Raw genomic sequence first — 14,786 nt, 5'->3', positions numbered from 1 at the left:
CTAGGTGTCTCAGCGGTTGGGCGGCTGCTTTCGGCTCAGGTCGTGATCCCGGGATGTGGCATCAAGTCCTGCATTGGGCTCCTGTGGGCAGGGAGCCCGCTTCTCCTTCTGCCTGGGTCTCTGCCTCTTTCTCTCTCTTGTCTCTCGTTAAATCTTTAAAAATATATATAATGAAGTCACTCACTGCATCAAGCTGTGAATCCTGGTAATGGGGGCAAGGATGATCTTCTAGTTGAGAGTACCTGGCTAGTGTAGGGAAAAGGCAAAAGACTTCAGAGAGACTAACCCAGGATTCGGTGCCAGCTTTGCCATGCATTAGCTCTGTGGTCTTGAACAAGTCACTCAGCCTTTCTACATCTAGTTTCCTCACCTGTAAAATGTGGGTAATTGTGTCTTGCAGCATTGTGGTTAGAATTTGAAGTACATATTCAAAACCTACAGCACAGTTCCATGCACACGTGATAGCTGTTAAGTACTGGTGATTCAGGGTATGTCTCCTGTTGCTGCCATAGCGTACCACAAGCTTGGTGGCTTAAGATAGCACAAATGTATTTATTTTATGGTGTTAGAAATCTGACATCGTTTTTGTTTTGTTTTTTTTTAATTTATTTATGATAGTCACACAGAGAGAGAGAGAGAGAGGCAGAGGGAGAAGCAGGCTCCATGCACCAGGAGCCCGACGTGGGATTCGATCCTGGGTCTCCAGGATCGCACCCTGGGCCAAAGGCTAAACCGCTTCGCCACCCAGGGATCCCTCTGACATAGTTCTTAATTGACTAAAATCAAGATACTGACAGGACTGTGTTCTTTCTGGAGGCTCAAGGGGACCTTTTATCTTTTGCTTACTCAGATTATTGGCAAAATTCAGCTCCTGGTGGCTGTTAGGACTGGGGTCCCCATTTCTTTGGTGACTGTCACCTGGGGCCTGTTTTGTTTTGTTTTTTTCTTTTTTTTAGCTTCTAGAGGCTACCCGTTTTCCCAGGCTCGTGGCCCCATCCCATCTTCAGCCATGAAATCAGTCCCTTATGTGCTTCAAGTATCCTCTGCCTCTCCTTCCTCATGCAAGCTCTCCTTCTGTATTCCTCTTCCTTTTTAAAGGCTTGTGTGATTACATTGGGCCAGCCCAGTTCTTCGTGGTAATCTTCCCATCTCAAAGTTAGAACTTTAATCATTTCTGCGCAGTCCCTGTCACCACATAAAGTAGCAGTCCCGAGTTTGGGGGGATTAGGGCACATCCTCAGGGGACCATACTTCTACCTACCAGGTATGGAATTCTATCTAAGGAGCATAAAGGTGCCTCCAGGCAGGTTGTTTTGAACAGGAGAAGTCTCCGTGTCATTTGCCTTCCTTTTGGTCTTCCGTGGCCTGCTTGGAGCTACAATCAGGTCTTGGTAAACACGCTGCTTCCTTTGATTATGTATACCATTTCTAGAATGTAGCAGAGTAACACAATTCTTCTCTCTCCACGGGCAGTTTTCCACAGATGGACAGTTTCTGTACACCTAAGGATACAACAGGAAAGGGCAGAGTGGAGTCTCGGACTCTTGTTTTGTATCTTGTTACGGAAAGAAAATCCTGCCAGCCCTCTTGACTGTATGGTGTCCAAGCTCCCGTACTGAGAGGGTCTGGCCTAGGAACTGGGGAGGGGTCACTGCTATTTCCTAACTGTTCATGTATTTGATGTCATTTAGTAAAGTTCTTTCAATCATCCTATTGCCTATTATGCTTAGTAAAATGTGTAATGACTTTCTTTTTTTAAAGAATGATCTGGAAAAATTTTCAAAAGGTATTGGCAGGTTTACAAGAGAAGATCCCACATTTAAAGTCCATTTCGACAATGAGAGCAAAGAGACCATTGTATCTGGAATGGGAGAATTACACCTAGAAATCTATGCTCAGGTAATGAGTCACAAGGAATTAAATTCATTTTATATATGTCTGTGTTTTGTTACAAGTCAATGATTCTTAGTCTAATGACTGCAAACTAATAGTGATTCTTCAGACTTCATTCTGGTTTGCATCCATTTACGTTACAAATGTTACTGTCTCTTACAAATTAATTTTTCTTGATTTTTGAATCTTTTTATTTGTAAAACATTTGCAGACTCCTAGAATCACGACTCCAAATCAAGTTATTTGCGATAAGATCATCCATCCACCCCTAGGTCATCCATCCACCCCTAGGTCAAGTGAATCCTGGTCCCAGCCTTAGGGAGACAGTCTGCAGGAAGAGACCTGCTGAGGAAGTTGGCCGGGAAGTACCCACTCTTGAGGCCATTTCTTGCCTATTTTCTTCTCAAGTCAGTACTTGAAGATTATTAGAATATAGATACAGGAAGAGTAGATAGGCTGTACTTTTGCTAGGAAAGGTCTTCTATATCTATGAATGAAAACAAAAGCTATTTGACAAATGATAAAAAATTCTCGCGATCATATTTTTGAAGTTAAGATAGTAGAAAACTCTGGCATACGCTATTCCAGAGAATATGTAACAAAGGTGAAGTTTTGGTGATTGAATTAACTAGAGGCAAGTGTCCGTTAAACAGTCTAAGTTAGAATTGATTATAAAATCTTTAAAAGTAGTTTGTATCGATGTTTCTAACCTTTCTAAGATACCTAAGTGATTTGAGATTTATCATTTTAATCATATTTAAATGAGTACTTCAGAGGCAGTTAAGAGTCTTAGGATTTTTTCTTCTTTCAGTTTATTTTTTTAAGCACATGAAAAAATTAACTCCCCTCTGTTCTTTTTAGAGGATGGAAAGAGAATATGGCTGTCCTTGTGTCACAGGAAAGCCGAAAGTTGCCTTCAGAGAGACCATTACTGCCCCTGTCCCGTAAGTATGCAACACAATTAAACAGGCTGTGAGGCTGTAATTGAAGCTTTTTATTATGGGATATACATACCACTATTAGCGTTGGGACACTTTTACATCATGATACTCTGTACTGTGTGGAATCTATATGGTTCCATACTGTAACGAAGACATTTATACCAAGTTACACTTTGGGATTTGCATGGCACCATGTAGGTATCAGTGAAGACTGGCATACACATCATTAAAAGGAAGCACACGTCATTGATAGGGTCTTCATTTATTCCGGTTGTGCTTCCTTTGGCAGACGGGTATTATGTTTGACTTTAGTACCATATTGCGGATGCCAGAGAACTTGCATTTGCCAAGGAATAATCTCCTGCAAGTAAAAGAAACTAAAGCTGTGGTAAAATTCAGAAAACATTTTAAGAAAACAATGTTGGGTTTAGATTTTATTAGAGACAAAACAGTCCTTAAAAAGAACAGCAAAAAAGAAGCTAAATGGCTACAAGTATAATATACTTGAACCTAGTGTCCGTATTAATTTACATGGATTCTGGTTTAGAGTCAAAATTAATAAGACATACACTGTGGCTATAAAACAAGTCTTAGTTTTCAAAGTCTCATCAAATAAAGGTAAATGATACTTTACCTGAGATGCAATGTCATGAAGTAGAACAGTGTAGTCTAACTCAATGAAGTCATCATTTCTTTGCTGTCATAAAAAATAAAAACCTGGTGTTTAAAACTTAGTATCTTTGGCAAAAATGATATGTTCATTTTAAAATTCAGCTTTTGTTACTAGATAATAATAGATAATAATTTAATAAGTAAAAATAAAAATTGAATGTTATAGTTTAATTAGCCTGATCGGAAAAACTGTGTTCTTGGGGCACCTGGGTGGCTAGCAGGTTAGGTGTCCATCTCTTGGTTTCAGCTCAGGTTACGATCTCAGGGTCATGAGATGGAGCCCTGCATCGGGCCGACACTGGGTGTGGAGCCTGCTTGAGATTCCTTCTCCCTCCCTCTCCCATCCTACCCAATGCCTGTGCCTATTCTCTATCTCTTAAGAAAGAAAGAAAAAAAAAAAAGAGAAAAACTATGTTCTTATGAATAAGTTTTCTCTCAAACTACATTTTAAAATCCTATTTCATCTGTTACTCTAAAAATTGTACACCCCTTTTAGGTTCTGAGTTGTGGTAGCTACTTCAGAGCATTATGATCTAAAGTTTGTCATTTAAGATTCCTCATTGTTTCTATTATTCAGAAAAGCATCGTTTTAAGGAATAAGCTACTGAACTGAGTGTTTACATTAAAGGGAACCAATTTTATAATAGAAATTCTCTCTTTAAAAACTGAAAATAGGAAAATGTAATGAATGTAGTTATATGGTTTTGCAATTAAAGCTTCGATCTGTGCTGCTTATTGGTTTGTGCATATAGAGTATTTATGCCATTAGCTACACAGAAATACGGCATCCACATCGTTTAAAACTGTATTCACCAGAGATTTGCTGTACTTAACCAAGGTTCTTTAAGGCTTATAATCAATGTATTGAAACAAGCCCTGGCGTCTGAGGGGCAGCTCCTGTGGCCCCTTTGGTTAATACTGATTATAAATGTGCAGTCAACCTTTCAGCTGAAATTTTAATTAATGCTTTAAAACTTTGATGAAGGGTTACAGGAGTTTTCTTTCATACAACTTCTAGCACTGTCTTGAGCATATTTTGCTACAAAATCCTGCCCTGAAAACCATGATTATGATTGTATAACCTCTGTAATCCAGACCTGATACTCAGTTATTTGAGGCCTCAGTAGCCCAATAGGAATTTGTAACCAAAGTTGATATCTATAGAAAGGCATTAAAAAACTCCTCAGTTTGGATGCCTTGGTGGCTCAGTTGGTTAAGCATCTGACTCTTGATCTTAGCTTAGGTCTTGATCTCAGGGTCGTGAGTTCAAGCCCTGTGTTAGCTCAATGCTGGGTACAAAGCCTACTTAAAAATAAAAAAAATAAAAAAAGGCTCTTAAAATGTTCTTGTGGTATTTATGTTAGGTATTAGCATTATATTCTAGCTATTGTGATTGGGTATCCTGCCCTCCAGGGCCCGTGGGTGTCTAATAAGTGGTGGCAAAGGCCTGCGGAGCACAGGTGCTCCAGCTGCCTTGTAGTTTGTTTCCAACAAGCTGAAAGAGGTCATTTGGAACGTCCTTTTCTCTTATAGAACTAAAACTGTTTATTATGGTTTCTCTGCACTCTGTTTTTCTTTTATTATTATTTTTTTTAATTGGAGTTTAATTTGTGAACATATAGCATAACACCCAGTACTCATCCCGCCAAGTGCCCCCCTCAGTGCCCGTCACCCAGTCACCCCAACCCCCCGCCCTCCTCCCCTTCCGTCACCCCTTGTTCATTTCCCAGAGTTAGGAGTCTCTCATGTTTTGTCACCTTCACTGATACTTTCACTTTCCCTTTATTCCCTTTCACTAATTTTTATATTCCCCAAATGAATGAGACCATATAATGTTTGTCCTTTTCCAATTGACTTATTTCACTCGGCATAATACCTTCCAGGTCCATCCACTTTGAAGCAAAAGGTGGGTATTTGTCGTTTCTAAAGACTGGCACTCTGTTTTTCTTGATATCCATTTAGACATCAACACTTGCCCTTATTATTTTTTTCTTTTTAACCTCTTCATAAAGCTAAAATGTGAGGCTGACTTGATCTCTCTAAAGACCAGAAAGAGCCCGTTCTGAATGGTCCTATTATCAGACTTATCACCAGGACAGCAGTAGGTCTGAGGCTGCAGATTATGACTAAACTGGTTATAAAAGAACATGATAAATAAACAGCAAGCGTCACAGGAATTAAAAGAGGCTAAGATTTTTGTTGCGGCAGATCCTCGGGGCAGGAAAATGCCAGCACGTCCCTGAGCAGCCGGGCTGCCACTTCAGGAGTGGGAAAGCGGAGGTGGTTCGTTTGCAGAGCTATAGGGATCTGAATCCGAAAGTTCGATCGCGAGAGCCCTCGTCTCTAGGACGCTGAGCGCAGGAACGGACCGCCCCAGTGTCCGTGGCCCCGCTGGGGCCGCCGCCCCGGCCAGCGCCCGTCCACTCTGAGGGGCCGCGGGCTCAGCCCGCACACGTCTTACTGCTGCTGGCTACAGAAGCCACTTACCACTTGCTTGACCCTGTGAATCTTCGCCATTTTGTACCACGTGTTCTCCGTCGAGTTCTGCCATATAACGTAACCGCAGGCGACCCAGGCCAGGTGTCGGACTGGCTCCATCTCCGGGGGCACGTTCCCGAGACCGTCTGGTGAGGGGGATGGCACTGGTAAGTGGAAGCCCTTTACATACACAGGGATCAAACCTTTGTGAGATCTAAATTCCAAGTCCTGTTCGAGTTTCCTTCAAACGTGCACAGAAGGACTCGGTTAAGCCACGCATCTGTAAATTTGCAAGGCCCTCCTGTGTTGAATTAGACTCATAATGAATATTTTTGCAAACGCTAAAGTTGAAAAATGTCTCCATGTCATATTTATGTACCTGGAATATTTTGTGCTTCAAGTGGTTCCTTCATGGACTTGAGTCTTTGGTAAAATGTGTTATCTTCTTTATCTGGGTTCTTTCCAATTTCTCCTTCAAATGTGAAGTTGACTTCTGGTGCGGTATCTTGTCCCGTCAGAGGGTAAAGGACTTCAGCTGTGCAGTTCAGGGTAACTTGCTGTTTGAAACATTTTGCAAAATATCTTTAGATGCAGATGGCCATGCATCACTAGTTGTCATTCTTGAGTTACAACATTTAAAATGTTGCCCCCGCCCCCATGGTATTCCACACTAGACAGAGATAGCTAATTAGGTTGGCTTAACAGTTTTCTTGAAGGCATCTAAAATAGATAACTTCTTTTATGACTTATAGAGTATCATAATCTTATAATTCATCTTAAAACTTTATTATTTTAGTATTAATGGGGTGTCCATTTGTAAGGCCAGATTTTAGTCTTGACTTCACATACTACCTTTAGACTTTGGTTACTTTTTAAGTCTATTACTCTCTTTACTCTGCTTCTGAATAACAGAAATATTCTCAAGCCAGATACAGTAATCTGTCTAGATGTAAAATTAGAAAATAGCAGCATGGGTTCTGCCTTGAAAGATGGCTGTCTAGCAGCCCAGGTATCTTAATAAATCTCCTCACGTCAGCCTGCATCTCCTTAATTATGCTCAACAAAAGGGCAAACTTAACTTTATTTTTCTAATTTTAAGATACTTAGGTAACAAATTGTAGGGTCTTTTAAGTTTGTCTCACTAACAGTTTGGCAGGTATATAATTTTTAAAAATTTCCCTGCCCCATTACTGAAAGATTCTTAGGAACATGGTGGTATCATTTGGCCATTTTATTGCTCATAAATATTTTATCTAAAAGCACTGGCTTTCTTTGAGTGAAGGAAAATTGAGAAGGCAGACATAAGTGATAATGACTGGAAAGTAAATTACGTCATTTGTTCCTATCAGACTGGCCTAATATATGACATTTGTTAAAGAAATTTATTTGAACTGAAATGTGTCTTTTCTAAGTAGCTCAACAGAATTACATCATGTATCTCAGAATACATATATATATGTTTGTTTGTTTTTTTTAAGATTTATTTATTTATTTATGATAGAGAGAGAGAGGCAGAGACACAGGAGGAAGGAGAAGCAGGCTCCATGCAGGGAGCCTGACTGGGGACTTGATCCCGGGTCTCCAGGATCGCGCCCTCGGTCGAAGGCAGGCGCCAAACTGCTGAGCCACCCAGGGATCCCTCAAAATATATTTTTAAAGGAGTATAATCTGACCCTGTATGCTCATTTTTTTCAAGGCAGGGATTTCATAACTTTAAAAACAGAGAGCAAGTTGATCCTATGATTTGATCCGCAAAGGTGATCTAAAATATTTATAGAGTCAAATTTTACTTCATAATAAAGGACATTCCACTTACTTTTTGGATAATTTCTTCCACAGAAAATTTAAGGCAATACTTATGTCCTTTTTCCGGAATATCCTATTAAGAAAATGTGATTATTACAAAAATAACTCGTTCTTTGTGTTGTCAGGAAAATACAGTTCTCGTGCGGTGGGGCGGCGGGCGCCTGTGGGGCTGAGGGCTCCCGCCCTGTGCGGCCCCACCCTGGGCGTGACGCCGGGTGCAGGGCTGGGGTATGGACCCCCTGGGGCAGGCCCCCCGGAGCCAGGCCGCCTAGTGGGGAGTGGGGGACGGCCCGACGCCGCGCTCCCCTTCGTGTGGTCCGAGGCGCGAGGAAGGTGCCTCCGCAGATGTAGGCGCTGCTGCGGGTCCAGGGCAGGAGCCGCCGGGGCGCTCGGGGCGCCGTCCCCGCCCGTCCCCGCCCGTCCCCGCCCGTCCGGGAAGGGCGACCCCGGCCCCGGCCCCGGCCCCGGCCCGCGTGGACCTCACCTGCACGCTGGCCTGTGCGACCGTCTGCACCTGGAACACCTTGTGGGGGGTCCCCTGCTGGTAGTTGATGCAGTTCTCGGCCACCGAGGCCGCCCGCGCGGCTGGGAAGTGGGTCGGCGGGATCTCCATCCTCGGGGCGGCGGCGGCGGCTGGGAGGGAGGGCGGGAGGGAGACGGACGGAGCCGGGACCGAGCCGGGAGGGAGCCGGGAGGGAGCCGGCCCCGGTGGGGGGCGCGGCCTCCTCCCCTCCTCCTCCTTCCGGCTCCCGGCTCCGCCCCTCCACTCCCCTCCCCTCCCGCGCTGCCCCTGCCCCTGCCGCTGGTGCCCCCTCGGGAGCCCGGCCTTTCCCGCAGGGGGCGGGGCAGGGGGCGAGGCCGTCACCCACCTTCCCCCATGGGCCGGGAGGGGCGGGGAGGGGGCTGGGCCTCCCCCGGCTACACTGCGCGGGCGGGCGGGCGGGGCCGGGGCGAAGTGCAGAGGAGCTGGGCCCGTGAGTCACGTCACCCCCTGCTTCCTCACCCCCTCCCCCCTTCCTCCTCCTCCCCCTCCCCTGGGCCTGCCCCGCCCCGCCCCGCGTGCTCACGCCCTGCGCCCCTCCCCAGCCGCTCCTAGAGAAGTGACGTTCTGCTCTAAACCCTGCTTCCAACCTTCTGAACCACTTTGAAGATGATAGTCCAAGAATCAAGACCAGTGGGATCCCCGGGGGGAGGGGGGGGGGGCGGGGGCTCCGCGGCGGGGCGGCTGCCTCGGGCCCAGGGCGCGCCCTGGCTCCCCGGCTCCCGGCTCCCCGCACCGGGCCTGCACCGGGCCTGCCGCCCCCTCAGTGTCCCCGCCTCTCCGTGTCTCAGGAATAAATCAGATCTTAAAAAAAAAAAAAAGGCATAACTGAACTTAAAGCAGGACATTGAAGCAACTTCTAACAGAGACTTTTTAAAGCTGCTGAAGCAAGCACAGACCTTTGCGGGCGCGCACGTCCTCCAGGTTTCTTGGTCACCTTCTTGTTTCACCTTTGAATGGACTGTAGTGTAGGCCTTGGATTAGCTGAGGATCCGGAAGCGAAGGTTCCCTTTTATCTGTATGGCCAGACCTTCCCTTTAGCTTGTTATCTTGGAATAGAAATTCTTTACTTTTTTCTCAAAACGGATTTTTGAAGTTTCTTTGGAAGTTCTTTGGGTTGGCATATGTGTTGTGGTGCTTTAAAACTTTTTTCTTTTCTTTTCTTTATTTTTTTTTTTTTAAGATCTTACTTATTTATGCATGAAAGAGAGAGGCAGAGACCCAGGCGGAGGGAGGAGCAGGCTCCCCACTGGGAGCCTGATGCTGGAGTCAATCCCATCACACCCTGAGCCAAAGGCAGATGCCCAACCACTGAGCCACCTAGGCATCCCTATGGGTTTCCTTTAAAGTAACAAAATTATTACAGGTCTCTGGGATCAGGTTAATTATAATAATTTTATGTAACTGCATGAGCATAAAACTAAGTAAAAAGGTCTGCAGCTTGCAACTTTACAACTCTAAAACCAAAATAAATTTACAAAAGACATAAAATCAACGCAGTTCTAATTAACACTAATATTTTTGTGAGAGATGATGTTTTGCCAAAACAAAATTGCCTTTCATGACATGCTAGTGGCCTGATGACTGGAGCATGGGTTCTTCTCTACCTCCACACCTGTGAGCTGCCTACCGAATGATGTCTCAGCTCTTCTGTCCCTTGTCTGTTACTGTAAAGTTTGTCTTCATATACTGTTCCTCTAACAGCTGTTTAAGTGAAATCCTCATTTGCAGGTTATATCAGTTTGTGTTCTGCCCTCTAGAAAAATGTTTGATTAAGAGACTTGGTTTGAGTGCATATCCCGGCTCTGCCACTTAATAGCTACATCATGTTTGGCAAGTTACGTAGCTTCTCTGATCCCAGGTTTCTCATCTGTAAAATGGTGCTAGAAATAGTGCACACATCATAGGTTGTGGTGAAGAACAAATAATCCATAAAAACAGCTTAGCACAAGCCTGGCACCCGAGTGTTCCATTATTTGGCATCCACTTGATTATGCTTCAGACGTGGCCCCTGAAACTTACTCGTTTGTGAACTGGCCCTTGAGAGCGCTGCTGTCCTGTAGACCTTTGTGCAGTGATGGAAATGTCCCAATGCGCCGCTCTGGACCGTAGCTACTTCCCACATTTGACTGTGGACTACTTAAAATATGACTAGTGCAACTGAGGAACTAAATTTAAATATCTTTTTTTTTTTTTTAAAGATTTATTTATTCACGATAGAGAGGCAGAGACCCAAGCAGAGGGAGAAGCAGGCTCCATGCAGGGAGCCCGACGCGGGACTCGATCCCGGGACTCCAGGATCGCGCCCCGAGCCAAAGGCAGGCGCCAAACCGCTGAGCCACCCAGGGATCCCTAAATTTAAATATCTTAAAAATTCTAGCTTAAATGTAAACATCCTTGGTTAGTGATTACCCCATAGATAGCACAGGTCAAGGGTATATTTGTATAGATGTTTTGTTATTGTCAAATTGAAAACAAAATTTTAGATGTCTCCGAGAACTTGTGCATACCCAACAGTTTGTCAGTGGACCACGGTTGTGGAATCCCTTCCGTCATTCTGTGCTGCTTTGGCAGTTGTGTTCCCTTCTGCTTTTGTTCTCTTAGTTCTGATAGCTGTTGTTTTCGCTCCCAGAAAAATTAACCTTCCAGCATTTTGTTTTTCTCAGCCCATCCCAAATCTCTTGGCAACTGGGAGATTATTTAAAGGCGCATTCACACTTAGGCTTTTTATGAAACCCACGTATTCCAAGCTGGCATCTCCTACCAAAACTAATGTTCAGTAATTCCAAAGCACTCATAGATCTGTGTGTAGGAGCACACTCATTAGTGTCCATTTGCCTGCAGTTATCGGAGATAATTTTGAAAGCAGCTGGCCTCTTTCATCTTGAGGTCTTTATTATTATTATTATTTTTTTTTAAGATTTGATTTATTTATTTGACAGCACAAGCAGGGAGAGTAGCAAAGGGAGAAGGAGAAGCAGATTCCTCACTGGGCAGGGAGCCCCCTGAGGGGCAGGGCTCCATCCCAGGACCCCCGGCTCATGAGCCAAGCTGAAGGCAGATGCTCAACCGACTGAGCCACTCAGGGGCCCCTCATCTTATCTTGAGGAAGGTTTCAGTTTAAAAGGAGAGATGCTTTGCAGACAGTAAATACTCCTGCTATTTTTTTTTTTCAGTGAACTAGTGTATGTTCACAAATGTTTAATATGTATATGAACATACTATTGTATTTCTGTTGCCACTAGCGCTTTGAAGTAAGCACTGATCTGTCCCTGTATGTTTCTGAATGACTGACTTGTTAGTCACTATGTTGCCATTACTCCTTTTAGGTGGTAATCCCCCCAGAACTCCCTTCCCTTGTATTGCGTCACTCCATAAAGTCCATGTGGTCAGCTCAGATAGAAACTGTCTCAATAAATTAACTGCAGAGTTCCCATTTTCAAGGGACTGTCTTCAGTTGTAGGGATTTAAGAAGAGAACCCTTTGTCTGGGAAAGGGAGGGATTCCACAAGAAGAGGATAGGCTCGTGGGAACGTAGGTTACTAGACCAAGAACCTCAGACCGACTTCTAACCTTTGTGCTTTTCTACCTATGAAGTGAAGAATTGGCAGGATTAAAGAAAACCCTAGATTACTTTGGTGTCGAACCTCACCCTCACTGCCAAGTAAAAACAGGAAAGAGAGAATTGCTTTTTAAATAAATTTCACAATGAGATTTTATGGCAAAGTACTCAAAAGAAAAAGTGAAAATGGTGAAATGTGGTTTTTCATTTAGATCAGTAGGAATTATTTCATTTTGGTAATTAACATAATGCTGTGTTGATTTTTTTCCCCCCTCCTAAATCACTTTCAGGTTTGAATTTACACATAAAAAACAATCGGGTGGTGCAGGCCAGTTTGGAAAAGTGATAGGTGTACTGGAGCCTCTGGACCCAGAGAACTACACCAAGTTGGAGTTTTCAGATGAAACATTTGGGGCAAATGTTCCAAAGCAGTTTGTGCCTGCAGTAGAAAAGGTAAAAACAAATAACTTTATTACATGTTTTTCAACCAGTTTATTAGGTATCAAATCAAAATAGTTTTTTTTTTTTTTTTTTTTAAGTTTTCTTTACCCAAGTAATTTCTACATCCAGTGTGGGACTCGAACTCACGACCCTGAGAGGGGTTGCATTCTCTTCTGACTGAGCCAGCCAGGCACCCCTCCCGTTCTGTTTCTATCACATCGTCTTCCATGGTTCATTTTAGTTACAGTCCTGCTTCTTTATCTGATTTAATCTTCAATTTATTAAGTTGAAGAGATATAAAGACATGCTATGACAGCAAGGGGGAAATCGTTCTTTTTCGTTCTTTCTTTTTTTTTAAACAGAGCAGTAGTTCTTTCTCTAAGAGGACTAAACCACTTTCTCCTAGTCCAACTATCTCAAAATTGTAGCTAGCATTTTAAAGACATACACTAGCAACTATTTATTAAGCACGTTTGATATATAAGCTTCGGCGGGGGTGGATTTCTTAAGCAGGCTCTGCCCAGCACGGAGCCCAGAGCGGGGTTCGATCTCACAACCCAGAGATTGTGACCTGAGCTGACCTCAAGAGTTGGACACTTAACCAGCTGAGTCACTCAGGTGCCCCTCATTCTGTTTCTTAATCATAGTTATTATTTTTCTTTTGACAAATTTGAACATACTTCATTAATTGCAATCAACTAAAATTTGTAGCAGTCACTTGAGATTTGTGAAAGATTGAAGTTTACTGTCCGAGTGGCACCTCATTTGGTAAGATTCCCAGCACCTGAGTTCTCCCGTCATCTCTGCTGCTGAGGAATGTGCTCTTTGGTAAAGCATGGGGTTCAGAGCCAGCTTCTTCGTTTGCAGACTGAGTGTAGATAAAACCTTAACCCTGAACCCCCCACCACCTTGAGAATCAAATAATGCTCTGTGACATTTCTTTGTAAATTATGAAGTGCTGTGCACATGCGAGAGGTAAGTGTTTGATTTGCTTTCCTGGGTCACTGGTTTTAAGATGGTTGCTGATCTTCAACAGTCTGTTCTCATATATTGAGATGTTTAGGTTTTCATTTACCCTTTTAACTTGGAATCTTTACTAATGATAATTTTGGTTTAAGTGGTGGTAGGACTCTTTGTGATTAGTAGATTTCATTCATTGTACTTTATTACAAGACAGTTATTTTGTCACTCTCACACTTTTATCTTCTGTTCTCCAAGATTAATGTAGGTGAAGGAGAGCTTAAGTTTTTTTCCACACACACAGTTTATAGTTTTGTAGTGTCAGAAATACATTGTACTGTATACACAGATATATGTGATTGTTTTCCAGGAAAAACTAACTTAAATTGGAGGAGCTCTACTAATGTTGAAGGGACTGAAAAAGTATTGCAAAATTACCAAATTGTAGTTTAAAAATATGTTTAGTTTATTGTGTTTCATCAGACCTCATGAAGCTGGGTTTTTTTAAAGAACTGCATTAGGAAAAATGAAATTAGTGTTGAATTGCATTTCTTAGTGTTATGACACCATAGCTGTAACGTAGCGACCTGCCGGGGAGGTGATCGGTGTGTCGTGGGAGCTCAGCACGCAGCTGTTGAATCAATGCCAGTTTTGGTGGAGGTACTTTTACTTGCCTTTCCCGTTTCCTCCTTGTAAAATTAAGAGCTGGCCGTCTGTATAATGGGTTATGAGATAAATAATTCCTGAAGATGATAAGGGTTATTAGCACTCACAGCATCACTTTCAAACCAGCCCACACCTTTAAGTGATAATGCTTTTCCAAGGGATTGTTCATCTCGATGTCGCAATAGTAAAGTTAAGCTGTTCGACTTTTTAAAGACTCTTTTTGAAGGGTGGAATGTGGTATCCGTAAAAATACTTCAGAACAGTAGAATGTGTGAGTATTCCTGGTGACGTATCTCCAAGTGAAACCCACTGATTCCAGAAGTTGTGTTCATTCATTGCCAGGGGTTTCTGGACGCCTGTGAGAAAGGGCCTCTTTCCGGTCACAAGCTCTCCGGGCTCCGGTTCGTCCTGCAAGATGGGGCGCACCACATGGTCGACTCCAATGAAATCTCTTTCATCCGTGCGGGAGAAGGTGCCCTGAAACAAGGTATTCTGTGTCCTGGCACGTGCCGCAACCCACGTCTGTTTTCCCTGGTGACCCTCAGAGCCTCAGGACCCTGTACCTAGTTGAGTCTTGTCGCCCGAGGGCATTTAGCAGCTCACCAGGGACCATGGCAGGTCTGGGCACATAGTTAGGGAATTGAAGTGAGGGTAGATGGCTGTGTTCTCTCTCTTACAAAATTAGAAACCTACTTTATTCTCCTGAATTACCTAGTATTTTTTATAGGCTTGAATTTATAATCTGTAGGTTCTGTTTTGCCACTTGGTTTTTTTTAATCAATTAATTAACATATAGTGCATTATTCATTTCAGAGGTAGAGTTTAG

General features: G+C 43.4%; 2 protein-coding genes across 5 annotated transcripts in view; one reads left to right on the top strand and one right to left on the bottom strand.

Annotated features, from left to right (window-relative positions):
* The window catches only part of GFM1 (G elongation factor mitochondrial 1), a 52,101-nt gene that overhangs the window by 20,323 nt on the left and 16,992 nt on the right, over positions 1 to 14,786 (top strand). For all 3 annotated transcript variants that reach the window (XR_012014604.1, XM_072792114.1, XM_072792115.1), the window contains exons 12-15: positions 1,762 to 1,899; positions 2,755 to 2,837; positions 12,184 to 12,346; positions 14,303 to 14,447. Coding sequence is in view for 2 of the 3 variants with exons in the window: in XM_072792114.1 (XP_072648215.1) it covers positions 1,762 to 1,899; positions 2,755 to 2,837; positions 12,184 to 12,346; positions 14,303 to 14,447 (529 nt within the window). In the remaining variant the exon portion in view is untranslated. The remainder of the gene's footprint in view (positions 1 to 1,761; positions 1,900 to 2,754; positions 2,838 to 12,183; positions 12,347 to 14,302; positions 14,448 to 14,786) is intronic.
* Positions 646 to 8,763, bottom strand: LXN (latexin). 2 transcript variants are annotated; one of them, XR_012014605.1, is made up of 7 exons: positions 8,275 to 8,763; positions 7,801 to 7,863; positions 6,364 to 6,541; positions 5,994 to 6,130; positions 3,469 to 3,531; positions 2,908 to 3,195; positions 646 to 1,502 (listed from the first exon to the last, which is right to left on the bottom strand). XR_012014605.1 is itself a non-coding variant. In XM_072792118.1 (6 exons), the coding sequence occupies exons 1-6, from the start codon at positions 8,401 to 8,403 to the stop codon at positions 3,097 to 3,099; spliced, it is 669 nt and encodes a 222-aa protein (XP_072648219.1). In that variant the 5' UTR covers positions 8,404 to 8,739; the 3' UTR covers positions 2,873 to 3,096. The 2 variants fall into 2 exon arrangements, 1 of the variants encoding a protein (XP_072648219.1); XM_072792118.1 differs by lacking the exon at positions 646 to 1,502 and having other exon boundaries at positions 2,873 to 3,195; positions 8,275 to 8,739.

Source organism: Canis lupus, chromosome 22 (genome assembly GCF_048164855.1).
Source record: "Canis lupus baileyi chromosome 22, mCanLup2.hap1, whole genome shotgun sequence".
In the NCBI taxonomy this organism is placed as follows: Eukaryota; Metazoa; Chordata; class Mammalia; order Carnivora; family Canidae; genus Canis; species Canis lupus.
Note: the sequence above shows the minus strand (reverse complement) of the source record. Positions and strands in the feature narration are given on the sequence as shown.